Source organism: Microtus pennsylvanicus, chromosome 20, assembly GCF_037038515.1.
Source record: "Microtus pennsylvanicus isolate mMicPen1 chromosome 20, mMicPen1.hap1, whole genome shotgun sequence".
Lineage (NCBI taxonomy): Eukaryota > Metazoa > Chordata > Mammalia > Rodentia > Cricetidae > Microtus > Microtus pennsylvanicus.
In genome coordinates, this window is record NC_134598.1 from 20662247 (window position 1) to 20680142 (window position 17896).

General features: G+C 35.7%; 1 protein-coding gene across 1 annotated transcript in view; it reads left to right on the plus strand.

The window, feature by feature from the left end:
- Acss3 (acyl-CoA synthetase short chain family member 3) overlaps positions 1-17896 on the plus strand; it is a 150525-nt gene that overhangs the window by 39099 nt on the left and 93530 nt on the right. Inside the window, exons 3-5 of the mRNA XM_075954457.1 lie at positions 10763-10951; positions 12082-12216; positions 16150-16290. Coding sequence (XP_075810572.1) covers positions 10763-10951; positions 12082-12216; positions 16150-16290 — 465 coding nt within the window. The remainder of the gene's footprint in view (positions 1-10762; positions 10952-12081; positions 12217-16149; positions 16291-17896) is intronic.

Sequence of the window (17896 nt, forward strand, 5' to 3'; positions counted from 1 at the left end):
GATCCTGAACGCACACTCAGGCTTACCTGGCCAGAAGACAATCTTGCTGCCATGCTTTCCCTACCATGCTCTCAAACAGTGAGGCAGAAGCAATCTTTTCTCCCTCACAAAAATGAGACACTCTAATAGAGTGGTTGAGTTTCTTTTAATTTAACCCACCACCATTACAATAAATCCTATTGTACCTTCATCCTGTTCTTTCTGACTGCCATTTGCATCATTGAAGCTAGAGTGAAAGAACATATGTCCCAGCTCTAAAAAAAAAAAAGTGAGAAAAGATATAAACTGTTGGGAGCAGTAAGACCCCAGATCCTGAATTTCTTGTAATCCCTTGATCTGAGTGCCTACAGCTGCTCTGAGCACGAGACCTTCAGGAGTTCCTGATGGCAGGAGAGTGGTTTCTGGTGGGTTTGGCTGGGGCATGGCTATCTCTATATAATCTGCCCCTGAACACAATAAAGGGGGCATTCTTAAAGAATTCAAGGATGACCCGTGTCGCTGTCTCTCTGTCTGTGTGTGTCTGTGTATTTTAACCTCCAGCCCCCTTGCCCGAAGCTTGCGAACTGGGTGCCAGTGCATAGAGCACAGACACGGGGGCGTGGTGCATGGCAATAAACAGACATAGAAATATTACAGATGGCCTTCCTAGATCTACCATTTGACCATTATCTATAAAGAAAGATGGGAAATAGATTACAGTCAGGTGGTTTAAATAAACAATTATATGTATCAACTTCAGGGAATATTTCATTAATAGACTAAATATCTCACATTTAAATAATTATATTCTATTAACATCAATAAATAATGAGTCTAAAATTAGGGGGTTCTGAATATAGCATATTATTTAATGGCTAGTTACAAATAAGCAATACATTCTTTGGTGCAATAGTACTCTGAGTTATAGTGCAAATTGATTTTTATATCATAAATTATAGTAGACAAAGAGATTATAAAAATGGTTACATTCTAATTCCTTAACCAAATTATTTCACTGTTTTGCTGGTGAGAATTACACAGAAACAGTTGAATATATTGTGATACTCCTTAACAAAGCCATATATAGTAAAGAATGAATACATTATTATCATGAAGAAAGAGCCAACTGAGGTTAGCAGCCACCCCCACAATGATACATATACTATTTGAATAAAGAAAGGTAGATAGAAATATGTGCATCATCCCTAAAAGTCTCCTCTGCAAGATTGTGTTCAGAGGTTGTGAAGACCCTGCCAAGACATGCCTTTGTCATGTTTAACAATGATTTGCTACATACACTGAGGTATAAAAATAAACTGCCCTTGCTGGCCATGGATCTAGGTCTACGAGTACAAGAAGTTTAATGGAGGAGGAAGATGTGTGGTTGCTAGAGAATAAAGGAAGAAGATAGGCTGATGTTCATGTTAAAAATGAGCAAAAAAAAAAAAGAAAGAAAAATAATTTTATAAGCAGAATTAGAAAGAGTTAGGGATAATTATTCCTTTTTCTGTTGAATAGCACATGTATCTGCTCCACACTCAGCAACAGTACAGCTGAACACCTCAATAACTCAGCATCTGACCTTTAATAATTAACATGGGAAATTAGAGAATCATTTTGCCTGACATAAATGTCATAAGAAGTACAGGATAAAGCTCATTATCATATATTCAGCAACACTGAATGGCTAAAGTAAAGAAAATAATGGTGCCTTTTGAGTATATGAAACAAAGAATTTTTCATGAGCCTTTTTTAATTAGATAAAATAATAACACAGTGGAGATGATGTTCTTAAAATTATTTAAATTAATCACACTAAATTATGTATCACTTTTTATGTTCATATTTATGCACTTTGTAGAGATGTAGCATAAAGTAAAATAAATTTGACTAAAGTAATGTAAAGTCACAGTAAATTGAATTATTGTCAAGATTATAGATCAGGGGAAATTGATGGCTTATTTTTCATGTCATACATGATATTATAAAACTATATAATCATATGTGTTTTATATGGGAAATTTAGTATATAAAATATTTATGGTAAGTTCTTACTGTATCTACTTTATTAGTTGCTATTTTGTGTTTTATACCTGTACTTTTGTCTTTTAATTCTACACAGAGTCTTTGCTTGGGTGATGAAATGTTATTGAAATCATTTGATTACTAAAGTGATACCCTTCACAATTCGATTCCTTATTCCTTATTTTTTTCTGATAATTTTCTATGAATACTTCACATGTGTTGATTGACTTTTTGGACTTACCAAGCAACAAAATCCTAGGTTAATGGGAGCTAAGTCTAGTGATGCAAAATGTGATTTATGTGCACAAAGAAATTGCCTTGTTGTGGAAGTGCTGGTGTTTGTTTAAATAAATAGAGCAGCATTGACCTAAACAAGAAGAGTTTCTGATGATGTCATTTGTTTGTTTTATGCCAACCTTTTTTTAAAAAAAAACACACAAGAAAAAATAAGGGAATGAATCTTTTAATTGGCAACTGTATCAATCTTTTTCCTTCAAAACTGTGAGACACACAATTTTTTTAATAAAATTTGTACATTCTTTTCTATCAGGTTCAGTGTGGTTGGATTTATATTGAGGTCTTTTATCCATTTTGACTTGAGTTTTGTGCATGGTGATAGATATGACTCTATTTTTTATTCTTCTACGTGTTGATATTCAGTTATGCCAGCACCAATTGTTGAAGATGCTTTCTTTATTTCTCTGTATAATTTTAGCTTCTTTGTCAAAAATCAAGTGTTAATATGTATGTGGATTAATATCCTGGTCTTTGATTCAATTCTATTGGTCAACATCTCTGGTTTTTTTGTTTTTTTTTTTTTTTGACAGTTCCAAGCTGTTTTCCTTACTGTAGCTCTGTAACAGAGCTTGATGTCAGGGATGGTGATGCCTCTGGAAGTTTCTTTATTGTACAACATTGTAATGGCTAGCCTGGGTTTTTGTTTTTCCATATGAAGTTGATTATTCTTCTTTCCAGGTCTGTGAAGAATGGCGTTGGGATTTTGATGGGGGTTTCATTGAATCTATAGATTGCTTTTGGAAGGATTGCCATTTTTATTATGTTGATCCTACCTATCTAAGAGCAGGGGATATCTTTCCACTTTCTGGTATCTTATTCAATATCTTTTTTAAAGACTTAAAGTTCTTGTCTAACAGGTCTTTCACTTCTTTGGTTAGTGCTATTCCAAGATATTTTATGTTACTTGTGGCTATTGTCAAAGGCGATGTTTCTCTGATTTCTTTCTTGCTTCCTTATCATGTCTAGGAGGGCTACAGAGTTTTTTCAGTTGATCATGTATCCTGCCATATTACAGAAGGTATTTATTAGCTGTGGGAGTTCCATGGTAGAGTTTTTGGGGTCACTTATATGGTGGGAATTAACCTTCACTTCCTGAATCATATATTGTAGACTTAACATCAATAAAATTTTTGGTGATGCAATGTTTCATGACATCATCATTGTCCTAATTCACATGATACAATAAAAGTAGCACACAGTTAATTTGAATAATTTTCCAGATAATACAGCTCCTTATTCATTTTTAAAAAGCTTCAATGTGAATGAAAAATGAAAAAAATTAATATTCTTCTAGAAAACTGAACCTACATTGCTATAGATCCCAGTTAGAGAAACTCTCAATTGAACATTTCATTAGCTCAAGAGAAGAGGGATTTGGCTTCAACTGACAGCATAGGTTATTGCTTTTATTGGTCTGCATTAGTTAATGAATGCAGGGTATGCAGACATAGAATGTGTTAGGATAATAACTTACAGAGGGTGTGAAGATGATTCAGTAGATAATGTGGTGTTTGTATTAGAATGAGGACTTGGGGTGACAGCCTGGGCTTTATAACCCTAGAATTAGGGAGTAGAGGAAGAAACAAGAAACTTAAGGATTTCTGGCCTGCCAGCCTAATAAATTAGGCAAAATATTTATCAAGCTACTCATTCAGTGAGACACTTTGTCTCAAAGAAGTAAGGTGGAGAGTGATAGAGGAGCCATTATTCCCTGATGCTCATACACATGACCATTACATGTGCGCATGCCTGTGCAGAACACACAGAAATAAAGTAGATAAAACACCTTACCATGTTGGTCATATAAAGTAACCCTCCACAACCACAAAGCCCTGACTAAATGTTTTATTTTATAATTTGACTTGGAGTGACTATATATCATGAGAACCACTTAAAAAGTTAGTTTAAGAGTACTGTGTCTAAGAATGCAAATTGTTTGAAAATATGATATGGTTTTATTACTTAAAAACCACAGAGTTTTAAAATCAGCACATTAAGAATTTTGAACCCCAATTTTAAATTTTCTTCATGCATTTTCTAATTTCAATCTGTCTGCTCCAAAAACAAATTCTGGGATTCTGCTATGCCTCAGGCTACAGAGTATATTCATATGCTCAAGCCACACTAGTGTCTTAGTTCACTTCCTGTTGTTTTTTTGTCTCAGATGTAGCATTTTCAGCTCCTCCAGCACCATGTCTGCCCGCATGCTGCTCTGTCCCGCCATGATGATAACGGACTGGACCATTATAAGCCACCCCATTAAATGTTTGCCTCGATTAGTGTTGCAGTGGTCATGTTGTCTCTTCACAGCAATAGAATACTAAGACACACTCCCTGGCAAAACTATAGACTTGGATCAGGCCTATTATTTTCCATCTTCGTCCAATGTGTTTAATAATTTGGAGGAAAAATAAAGTTTCAGAAGTCATTTCTCTATACATTTAGGCTGCAAAAGCTCCAGGACCTTGTTGCTGTCTTTTAATATTTTTTAAACCCCCTCTAATAAATTTTACTTCTTCCTTCAAAAATCATTTTAAACTTCTGATCTTCTACCTCAGGCCCTCAAGCATAATAGGGAAAACAACTTCAAACCTGGGAGCTGTGATTGAAACTTTTTATTATCAAACCTGCAGACTTTCTACCTTCCGACTTTCCTATGCCAACATAGGAAATAATACTTTCTCTTCACCATTATTCCATCCTTGAGACCAGGAGAGCAGTCTTTGAGATGTCTCTCCTCTGCTGTTCTGTTGGACCCTTGTAACCTCAATCAGTGCTGACTCTTTTAAAACCAGACTTAATACACAGGGGTTGTGCCACGGGCACCTACCATGTAGTGTGCAGCTCTCAAAGTGAAGAGATGATGGATTTTTTTTTTCACCAGAAAGAAACAGTAAGTGTTTGAGTATTTAGAGGCATAACCTGTCTTTATTAGTACACAATCTCCGCATGATTGAAATATCATATGAAATGTAGTTAGGAAGCACAATGTGTATGTTTTTCTATATCAGTTAAAATTCAAATTTTAAAAATAATGAAACAAAAATATCTTTCTGCTACTCCTTTAATTACTATTTAATTTTGAAATGATAGACAGCTTTCATTTTCCTATTTTAATCACATACTTCCCTACAACTCTCTAAAATATACTCCTTCAGATAAAGTAATCACCATTCTATTATTATTAATGCCAGTATATTGTCAATATTTTCCATCTTTTCTTCATGCTATCTTACAGTCTTGGAAACTCAGCTCTCACTTCTACGTCCTCCCGTTGTTGACTGGACATACTTTTCCCTCTGGCCCCTCTTTTCCCCTCTTCTCGGTGTTCTTCTTTTGGCTTTACACATTCTACCTCGGTGTTTACTCCTGCTTCCATGACATTTGTTGACACCCATGTGATGTGTGAAAGATGTTGTGTCCAGCTCTTTCACACCTCCCTGTCCCTTTCTCCAAATGCTGAGATAATTTACATGATGCTGAGAAAATATCCATGCTCAATAATTCATCTTCACTCAGACTTAAACATGCCAAGCCCATGTTCTCCCTTTGCATCCAAACTTTGGGATTGTTTCAATTTGCATGATGTAATTAAAAGTGAAATCTTTCCTTCTACTTCCCTGAATTCATCAATTCCCTTTTTGCATACTCTGTTATGGACATTTCTCATTAATTTTTAATCACAAATCACACTAATATAATTTATGAAATAACAATTACATTTTAAGGATTTGAAATTATTCTTTCTACAGAGTTAGTAATTTGCAATTATTTTACCCTTCTGTGGTTTTTATATACAGTATGTAAAATCAGAATATGCCATTCTGGAGCCCAGAATGGCATATTGGAAGATTCTGTATATATTTAGATTGTAAGGCTTAATGGGAGACAATTGGGTTGTTGAAAATATGCCCTTTAAAAAGTTATTAAACCTTAATATCTTCCTGTTTCTCTGTAGATTTCTCTACCTCATTTTCCCAATATGATATACTATCCTGGCTAGATACCCAAAGCAATGTGTCTGCATATTCTTGGACTTTAAGTTCCAGAATTCTGAACTGAAACAAACTTATTTATTTAATTCCTCAATTATTTAGTTTTAGTAGTTGAAGCTGACTAACACTGTGTTGTTCTTATGACAAGTCGAAACTCAAGGGGGTTTTAACAAGTTGCATATTTGGTATATTTTCTGAGCTCTTTAACCCTCTCATATCTTCATGATGAAGAATTGTTGTACCCATTGAGAACTGCTTTGACTTTCTCATTCAGAGGATGCGTACAAGGACAATGATTTGGCAGGAGTTGTCATGTGAGCAAAGGTGCGAGAAGGTCATAGTTCTACATTACTGACACCTAGAATTCATAGATGCCAAAATGGTTAAAAAGACAGAGGAAACAGATGACCTGAATCTGTCCGTACCTTTCCTTTCATTTTTATTACACACACTGTAGTCACGCTGTGTACATGACAGGCATCAATGACCCTTCCCAGTCTTTAGACTTGGACTTCTCTTGGGTGTAGAATTATTTTCTTGTCAGTGATGCCCTGCTATATAAGAGCATTGTTTGAAAATTAACAAGGTCTAGTTTTCAGGAAGTACTACGTTCTCATGCTGTAAGTGTAGGTTTAAACATGTGACTATTAAAGAAATGGGAAAATATTACTTTCCAAGATTGTGAGCATGAAAGCCACAGAAATATGAGATTGAACTAATTTTCTGTGAAATATAGTATGGAATTCACATTAGTGTTGAAAGCACACAGATTATTAAAATTGTAGTTATTTCAAGCTTGAATAAGATGAATTAAATAGTTCTCCATTACACTTTACTTCCAAACACATAGTATTAAAATGACTAAATATTGATAGAAACTCTCATGTGAGAAAAGTAGAAATGAGCAAAATTGTTATTATCAATAATGATATTTACTTCTTCACTGGGGAAAATTACTCTACAAGAGGAAACCTCACAGTAAATGTTTCTATCAGTCAGGTAACTATTTTAAATGTAGGAACATATTTTATAATTTTTTTCTTTCAAAATTGAACAGTATCATTCTTAAATATAAAATATTTATTATTTTATGCTTTAGAAAAGTAACAATAGCCAGGCGGTGGTGGCGCACGTCTTTAATCCCAGCACTCGGGAGGCAGAGGCAGGCAGATCTCTGTGAGTTCGAGGCCAGCCAGGACAGGAACCAAAAGTTACAGAGAAACCTTGTCTCGAAAATCAAAAAGAAAAAAGAAAAAAAAAAAGAAAAGTAACAATAAACTTGACTCTTGAACATATGTGGTGTGATATTATCAGTTAGAAAATTGTTATTTTTCTTTATTTAATAACACGGTATTATATCATGTTTGTTTGAAAACTATTTCACTGTTGAATATAGTAAATTCCCACTATATTAAAAAACTACTTTTCTAGAAACTTATAAGAATAGATGTACATGTCTGAAGACTATGTTAAATAGTTTTGGTGTAATTCTGATTTGAGATAGTTTTCCAATAATGATTTTTATAGATATTTATATGTATACTCAGTTGCCACATGGTCAAATGGAAATTATTTGTTAAAACTTAATGCTTATGAATGTGCCCACTTGTGTGTAGGAATGCAGGAGCCATGGTCAATGGAATGTACAAATGGAAAATGTGCAGAGAGTAAGAGACTTTGGAGTCCTCACTGTTCAATGGGATCTCTTTGTTATACCCATAACTTTAAGGCTCAGAGATTTGTGTGGAAGAGGGAGGCAGAATCATTGTACGTACTAGAGACAGTGTAAGACACTAAGAAACAGCACTCATTAAATACAACAGGGCCGATGCCCACAAGAACTCACAGAAACTGTGGCAGCATGCAGGAGACTTACCCTATCTCAAATAAGACATATTCCCAACACCAAGAATGGGAAATAAGAACCAGGTCCCATCCTTATCCAAGAAGCTATTTTAAAATTCTTAGCTGCTAGAAGAGGAAAAAATCAGTTTCTTTTCAATGGTGTATATTGACACTGGGTATATTAACCACACTCTAGGATATGCCTCATTCTCAAGAATCATTGTCCAACACAAAATATATTCACTTGATGTGTTTTGTCTGCTAATTTTTTTTTGACTTTTAAGAGAGAGAAAGACATGAAGTTGGTCAGGAGGGAGGAAAGAAGTGTAAAGAGTTAGAGGGAGGGGAAAGAATATGATCAAAATATATTGTATGAAAATTAAAAATATAACTACAGATAGAATAAATAAATAGGCTTGGCCAATTCATATCACCACAAGGGGACAAAATTCCTTTAAAGGGTACACTAACTCACTCTCAAACAAAAACATATATGAAGTCTAACACATTTAATAGTTGCCTACTTGTTAATACCTGACCAACTTAAACTCATTTTGATGTTGTGTTTGGCCAATGACTTATCTCTATGAGATCTTAGTTTTAAAAGGAAGGCCTTGGGTCTCCTCATTTTGTTGCTCTCCATGGACAGAAGCACTGTGGGCTTCTTCCAGTCATCTGTGAGTGAGACCAGAACATACAACTCATGGCATCATTCCTAGATTAGTGTTCGTTTAAAGAGTATTTTAATTCAGTAACAAGTGTTATTCAAAATTTTAATGTTAAAGTTGTAAACAGGTGATTTTATTCAGAACTCTCCACTAAATGGTTTATTGGGCAGTGTAATGACATGGCACAGTGATTTCTGTAGGGATTACATGCTGAAATGTTTGCCTATAACTCCCTAGTGTTTACTTCCATTTCTGAGCTGTGTATGGAATTTAAGTTTGTGATATATATATTTCCTTTGTGTATTTTTTTTCTTATGACTTTCTTCTGGGCAGCACTCCACTATACAGTTGGTAGTATTCAGAAAAATAAAACACAAAGATTTTTTTCTTTTCCATTTCTTTTTACCAGAGACCTTAACCTTAGAGAAAAATGGTCAGAATTCAGAATTGTTTGAACTCATCAGAAACGAGAGGTAGAAAGACGTGAAGAAACCACTAATAGCCTCCTGCTTCCTCTGTTCATTTTCTTGAACAATCAGTTTCAAAAAGCCAGTCACAATCCTTGAGGTTGCCCACTGGGCCCTGGTGCCTTGACAATGACCACTCTAATTTTCTGTCTTAAATAGCATATTCACAGATATCTACTTATTCTTAGCCTTCTACAGGTCTCTGCTAAAATGTGACTTCCTTAGAGATGGCTCTCCTGAGTATCACTGGCAATTACATCTATCTCTCTCTGAGATTGATAGTATTTAAATAAAACCCTTGTACTTATCTTTGAATTACAGGTACACCTGCTGCTAAAATAAAATTAAATTCTAGTAGGGTAGAGATTTTTGTCTGTCTTATTTGTCTTATATTATTTACAGATCTGATCAATCACATAATGGAGAGGGATAGAGACATAGAATGTGTGTGTGTGTGTGTGTGTGTGTGTGTGTGGGTGGGTGGGTGGGTGTGGGTGTGCTCGTGCACGCGCATAGATACTGCTCCTGTTTTGGGAGAAATAATATTTTGTGTGAAAGAACAGTTTTAAAGTGATAGAATATTGAAGTTTTGTGAAGTCTGGGCACACAGCCTGCTGTAATTGGGTGTCGAAAGGTTTCTTGCAGCAAATTATCTTATGTGTGTGCTTGAGATCTGCTTTGCTATATTTTCACTAGAAATTGCAAAAACATGTGTTAAGAGGAAAGACATTTTTATATTTGATCCCAAAATGTATGATAAAAGTGAGAAGAGGCTTGTATCCTTGGTCCAAAAGGATATCACTCTGTTATTATTTCATATAAATATTTAGTATAAGAAGTATAATGAAAAAATTGGCTTGAGGTATTAAAAAGAACAAAGAAGATGAGGCCAGTAAATGTGACAGTTTTCTTGCTATTTCGTTTACTAGTCATGTGATGTCTGATTAGCTGTTTCTTACCGCTGAGCCTCATTTACCTAGCCTATGAAAGGGAGAAACAGCATAGTAAATTCTGCTTCATTTGATTTTACACATATAGCCCTGTTTTCTCTCTCAATTTATTCATTTTCATAGTTAATCCACCATATAGCTTAATTTACAGGTCTTTCATTTTCCCTTTGGTTGCTTAACAGAGTGTTAGAATATAAGCTCTGTATGGCAAAAATCTAGTTTTCCTTTGCATTATGCATCACCAATTACACAGAGCAAGTCAGACATGGTAAGTTGCTGAGTCAATGTGCTGTGTATGAATGCGTAAACAATATAAGCCATGGAGTTTATCTGATAACTTGGTGGTAAATTTTCATGTGCAATCATTTAATGTGGAGAGACACTGTTGTAATCATGTCTAAACCATTATCTACATTGTTAAGTACATTCTCCATGCTTCTTTAATTTACCCCAATATAGATGGAGGCCTTCTAGGTTTACTATCTCCACTTCAAATTTAGTGAACTAATACAGAGGTCTGATGATCTCCATAACAGGTCTCTAGGCTGGCTGGTGTCTTGGTCAAGCAGGGTGTCAAGAAAGGTGACACTGTGGTCATCTATATGCCCATGATCCCACAAGCAATATATACCATGCTGGCGTGTGCAAGGATAGGAGCCATCCACAGCCTCATCTTTGGAGGGTTTGCATCCAAAGAACTAAGTACCCGCATTGATCATGCAAAGGTAAGTGCGGTCTTAACGGTCAAGTCTTACAGCTGCCTATAGCACACCACTTAACAGTGGAGGATCCATGATCTATTCAAGCATTACTTTATGATTTGATCTTCCTTTCACATGGAATACTCAGATTTAATCAATCCTTCCTTCCTTCCCTTCCTTCCACCCTCCCTTCCTCCCTCCTTTCTTCTATTTCTCTTTACTCCTTCCTTCCTTTCTTTTTTGCATGCATCTCTTCACCACACATTAATTTTGAAGCTTTTGCCATACCAAACATCCTGCTAGATATTTAGAGGAATACAAAATAGGAGATGAAATGTGTGCTTTCTGTTTTATCTTGTATGTATGGACGTGGATACGCCACCCAAGAAAAACAAGTGATAAATAATGTACTCCTCAGACATATCTGCATCTCTGAAACTTTCCTTGAATCTGGGTAACAAATATCCCTTTATGCGTATTCCTTGGAACTGGGTAATAAGTTATTATTCCCTAGATTGTTCCCCAGAGAGATGGACACAAAGGTACAGGGCTAAGAGTGAATGCTTGGAACATTGCTCTCATATGTTTGAATTGGGTACTATAACAAGTTCCATAAAACTATTGTGAGAGACTCTTGAGGTATGACCTTAAATCATCTAGTACATGATTTATGGCTTTCTATGATACACTTAAAAATGTTGGCCATTGTCATTTCATGAGTTCAGCACATAAGAGATACATACTCTCATAAACAAAAAGATCTTTGTGTATGTGTGTGTGTGTGCACATGTGTGTGTGCATGCATGCGCATGTAGGTGCATTTGGCTCTGTACGTATGCGTATGACTGTAACAAAGGCTAGCATTTCTCTGGATCATGAGAGCTTTACTTGGTTTAATGAATTCTTTGGAAGGTATTTTAAATAGCTCTACTTATGAGCCCTTAGCATCATTAAGTCTATGATTTTGATTTTATGTGTTAGTGGTTTTAAAAAGAGGGCTTGCTGGTTTTCAGACCGTTGTTTAATAGTGAACAGAAACCATTTGAACATTTCTTTCAAAATATTAAACTGACCATCTACACTGAAGTTTTGTGATGGCTTTAGCTAGGATTTTTAAAACCTTTCTTTTCTTTCACTTCTTCTTCCCATTTTAGCCCAAGTTGGTTGTGACGGCATCATTTGGCATTGAACCTGGAAGAAAGGTAGAATACATCCCGCTTATAGAAGAAGCCCTGAAAATGGGACAGCACAGACCAGACAGGGTTCTCGTTTACAATCGTCCAAATATGGTAATTTGAAACTTTAACTTTCTTCTTGCAGAGAGTATTGTGCCAAAAATAATTTTAGTCATTTGAAAACTATAGTTGTAAACTACTAAGTATCCTGAAAATGATTTTAATGAAAGAAGCAAAACAAAAAGATGCAGATGATAGTGTCTATGTAAAACTAGGTGAGAACAACAAGTAATAAGGCATACAAAATGCAGGTGACAGTAATACTTTATGTGTGCTTCTCCTGGGCTGTCATTTATGACTTTAAGTTTTGTGATAATATTAGCAAATACAAACTACCTGCTTACTGCTTGGTTTTCAAGATACTATGGATATCTTCTTCAAGATTCAAGCATAATTAAAAACAATCTTCTAAGAATTGTATGAGTTAGAGGGTACTGTTACTTCTCTTTGAGGAAAAGGAATCATTGTGTATTAAGTTAAGTAACCTGCCTCATTAATGACAGACCTGTTTTGGCCTCCATCACTTGGGCTTTGAATGTGTATGTCATCATCACCTATTGGCAAGATCTGATTAGTCATATGAAAAGAATCTTTCAAGAATTAAGGAAAGTGTTTTTTTTTTCTCATCCAGAGATAGACTATGTTCGGAAAAACCAAACTTGACTATTCTATACAGATGAATTGTTCTATCATCCATGAAGGATAGCAATGAAAAATATTTTATACTTTTTCTTGTAACCTTGACCTGATGGCCACCTTGCTTTTATACTCAATAAATTCTGCAACTGCATACAGTAGGACCAAGTCAAGTTTTCAGTAGATCATCTTTCTTTTTGCAAAAGATAAATTACAAAATCGCAGACACTGGTGTGTTGCCTTTTAGACCTCTTGAGAGGATCTCATCAGAAAATACTTAATTGACAAGTTTGGAGACTAAAGCCTTAAGACTGTCATTTTGATGAGCACATAACAAGAATCATTGCCACAATAAATTCCCTTGTGAAGCTTCAGAGCTGTGGTTCATGAACTGTTGCACTCAGTGAATTTAATGCTCCTACTGTCTCAGAGAAGAAGGCCAAGATTCTTTCCGGCACATTTTTCTTAAAGAGACATGACTGCCACATAAGTCAAGGAACACAAAGTCAGCACCTGAGCAGAGTGTAGGTGAGGAGAGGGACGGGACAAGCAGAAATGCTCACTCAGAAACGTTCATTTGATTCTACTGTTTATACATAAATAAGTGTTCCCTTAGGAGTTGTGGAGGCCTTGTGTTAGCCTGGGAACAATGTGAGTTGGTTTCCAGTGCCTTTACTTCTTTAGTTCTCGCAGATCAGTGAGTTGGATCTTTTACCTGGCTCCATTTTGCTGCTGGAGACACTGAGCCATGAACCTCAAAGTGAATACTCAAAGTCTAGCAAATGGATATAGCAAGGTTTGAACTGTGGTTGAATAATTTTTAAACAACAAGATATATGCTATCTATTCTGCTCCATAAACACATGCTGTTTAAATATTCACCCTCTTTATCCACATTCTAGTGTTTTTCTCTTTTCTTGATAGAATTGTTTTATCTCTTTACCCCACCTAACTGGCTTCCTTTTTCCCTTTTGGTCTTTCCCCAACTTGCCTCTCCAGTGATACGGATGAAGGCTTTTAATACATCTTGTCTTTATACGAGCCCTAATATTTAGATAGTAATTAAACCTGGTGGTTGGGTTTGCTTTGAATTTAGAGAGAAACAAATGGTGAGGACAGGTATTGTGTCTGATTAACTAGTTGTACTTTTGCCCAGTGAGGTACGTTTGGCTGCTCCTCCTAAGGCTCAAGCAAACTATGACAGAACCAAAGGAATATCACTTGTTTTCATGATGTTCTCTCAATGCTGTCTGTTAAGAATTTTAGTATCTAGGGAGGAATTGCCTACAAACACACACACACACCACACAACACACTCACACCACGCACACATATACCATACTCATACAGACAACACCACACCACACACACAACATACACATACACCATATTCACACATACACTCACACACACATACCATAGTCACACATATACACACCACACACACACACAAACCACACACACACAAATATATGCACACCACACACACGCTAACACATCACACACATATACACCCTCACATACACCCTCACACACACATACACACACACACACACACACACACACATTCAAATACACTTTACACAGTAAATGCCAATATTGATAATTCCTCTTCATTTCCTTGGAATCTTTTACACATCCATTTCTTCTTAGCCTAAAGAATAACCATTTTTTCCCTAGTCCCCATTTCATTAGGTGCTTGTAAAAATCAAAGATGTTTGCAATCACAATTCAGTTTTCATTTTGCAATGTGATGATTTTTACAGTTCTACAGTTATGATGGTAAAGCTTTGATAATTCGGAATTGCTTATTTTTATCTCAGGCATAAAACGAAATGGAAACACAATTTGCTTACAGTTCTCTGTTCTGTTTATTTAAATGGTATCAGCTGCTGCCCTATCCGAGGGCGGCAAGAGACGTCAGCTGTGCTTAAAACACACAAATGGCGCTCAGTTCAGATGTTTATCTACAAATGAATTTACTCAGACATATTGTATTCATGCTATTGCCTCGATGTACAATTTGTAAATGTGCATATGTAAATGAATTAAGAGTGTTTGTAGACCTGGATAATAGTGAAGATTCTGGAAAGTTTGGAAGTGATCTTTCTTTTGGGAGTACACTGAAGCCTGGGAGCTTAGCCCTGACATTGTCTTGATAAAGTCAGTGGCCACATACGTGTCTGGCTGTGTTGGCCATTTACTCCACTAAACTCTGCATAATTAGGTTCTGCCTGTGTTTATGTATTTCTTCACTATAAACTTCCTGATATACCACGTGTCGGAGTGCACGCCTTTAACCTTAGAACTCTGGAGGTCGAGGCAGGCAAATCTCTGTGATTTTGATACCTGCCCAATCTTCATAATGGGTTCCATGCCAGTCGGTGATATAGACTATCAAAGCAAACAAAGGACTCTTCCTAATAAGGATTCTTGATTTACGGTTGTGAGAAACAGTCAACATGATGTCTTACCTAGACGGCTGTAGTTTCTCATTAAAGTGATTTTTGCCCAACCCTACTCCCTATTTATTATATTTCCTCCCACTTAATGCCCCCCCCTTTTTGTTTTTCAAGACAGGGTTTCTCTGTGTAGCTCTGGTGCCTGTTCTATAACTGCTTAATTTACATAAGGTTGTATCATTTTGATGACATGGATGTTATCACAAAATTTACAAAACAAAAACCTTGCTCTTGAGTGAGGAGGAAAACAAGTTGTTTTTTTGTTTTTTTATCATATTAATGACTTAGAAGAAGGAAAACATTTTTGGTGTGTCACTTGTTCTCTTTGATTTTGAAAACTGTTTTTCTCTCGTGAACAAACACACATGGAACTCTCTCTTATCCCTGGAGTGACTTGAGGTGGCCCATTAGAAAGGCGCCGTAGTGTGACTCCCAAATGTCGCTGGATGAAAATATTTGAAGCATTATGTGATATTTCCTGGTGAGGACAGACCTTCTAAGTTAAAGGTCAATTAGGACTTAGTTTTTAGCTACTTGTACACATTCATGTTTGGAAACCTGTATGCCTGGGTTAATTAAGCTCAGAGACTCAGGAAAACACGACAGCATCACATTGAATTCTTTAGGGTAGCCTTCGAATGCAATAAAAACGTGGTTTTTATCCATGAGATGGAAAGTAACATCAAACCACTGGATTGTGTAAAGATAGCTTATTAAAGAATCTACCTTAAGTTGTAAGTTTGAGATTTATTCATAAATTGAGTGTTAGTGTCATGAAGACACGGCTTTCTAATGGATGCTCACACTTACAGATGTATACGCTCCTTGGCTGTCCTGTAACTCAATGTCCTATATTCACTGCGCACATTTTTACATTTTTGCTGCTTAGGAGAAAGTTCCTTTGAAGCCAGATCGTGATCTTGATTGGGAAGAAGAAATGGCCAAAGCCCAGTCACATGACTGTGTGCCTGTCCTCTCGGAACATCCTCTGTACATTCTCTACACCTCTGGGACAACAGGGCTGCCTAAGGTATTGGCTTCTTTTCGGATATCCACCACGGCGACAGATTTCTATTGCAGCGAATCTATGTGATTATGGAACGAAAATTTTGCAGATTGTAGCTTGATGATTAGACATAGTTCCTTTATTCCTTCAATAAATTCTGTCCAAATATTCTTTAAAGAGAAACACTTTGACCCTCGTTGTTCAAATGTCTCACTGTCAACAGTAAATAGCTGGTTTGGTGAGCTGATAATTTCAGTATGTTGTTAGTTGAATATTGATCTAAAGATATTTTGTTATACACACACACACACACACACACACACATATATATATATATATATATGTACGTATGTATTCACTTACTATGTTTAACTTTGTGGCACTGTGGTTGGGCCCAAAGCAAAAGATATGTTTGAAAAGATAAGTTTATCTTTTAAATGAGGTAGGTGTTCTATATGCTATAAGATGGATTTATTTACATTTATTTATTTTGAATATGTGTGTATATGTATGTAAAGGGTGGCCCTGTGTGCCATAGCATACATGTAAAAGATAAAGGATAAGACACAAGAGTTGGTTCTTTCCTTTTGTCATGTGGGTCCTAGTGATCAAACTCAGGACTTCTCACTGGGTAAGAAACACTTTGACCAACTGATCCAGCTTCACGGCCCTAAAGTAGACAGTAAACTGAAGATAACTTAATATGTTACTAGAAATTTGAGGTTGAAGTCTAGATAGTTTGAGTCAGACAGAGACTTTTTATCCAAATTATTCAACTATTTGATTTATAAAAAGGAGATACTTGACATCCTTTCATTCATCTGTCATGAAAAGTATTTTTGCAAAGCAAAAAATAAAAGCATCAATATTCACAAATGTATCTGGTATCAACAAATGACCGATTAGGATGATGTCTTCAAGGAGACATCCTCCAAATAACCTCACATTTTCCTTGTGTGTGTCTTAATTAGCTGGCTCACTATTCATTAAATCAGCATTTTATAGGGAGATCGATGTTTCAAAATCCTCTTCATCTCTGAGTAGCATTTCTTCGTTATATTTAGGTGTGTGGAAAATGTAATCTCAAGTATATTAAGATAATGACTCCATGAGCTTTACTTTTAAAAGGAAATTTGAGGTAGTCCATGGAAAATTTGTGTGTGAAATAGAAAATATCTGGTATGAGAATATATCCATAGATATGGTATGTTTTGTTGTATTGTTTTCTTTCATTGTATACTACATGCAGTTGATGCCCAGTAATCTTTTGTTCCTTGTTGGTTGTCAAACTAGATATGTGCATGTGCAAAATGATATTTTTATTGAATTAGAATCTAGTACTTTTGTTACAACTCAAGTCATTTGAAAAGTTAATATTTCTTCATTATTGACGACTAAGATTTTTTGGTTGTTTTTTAAGCAGTCCATGTGATTTATCCACACTTCATTTTTCTTATTCACAAGCTCCATGCAGTTCAAATGGACATTTCTCCATAAAATTAGACTGGGTTCAGCAAAGCTATAATTGTATATAGAAGTCTTAATATAACAGAAAAACCCTAAGACTGAAAATGGCATAACCTCATTAAACTCAAGACAGATGATGACAAATATCCCACCCTAGTTTGTC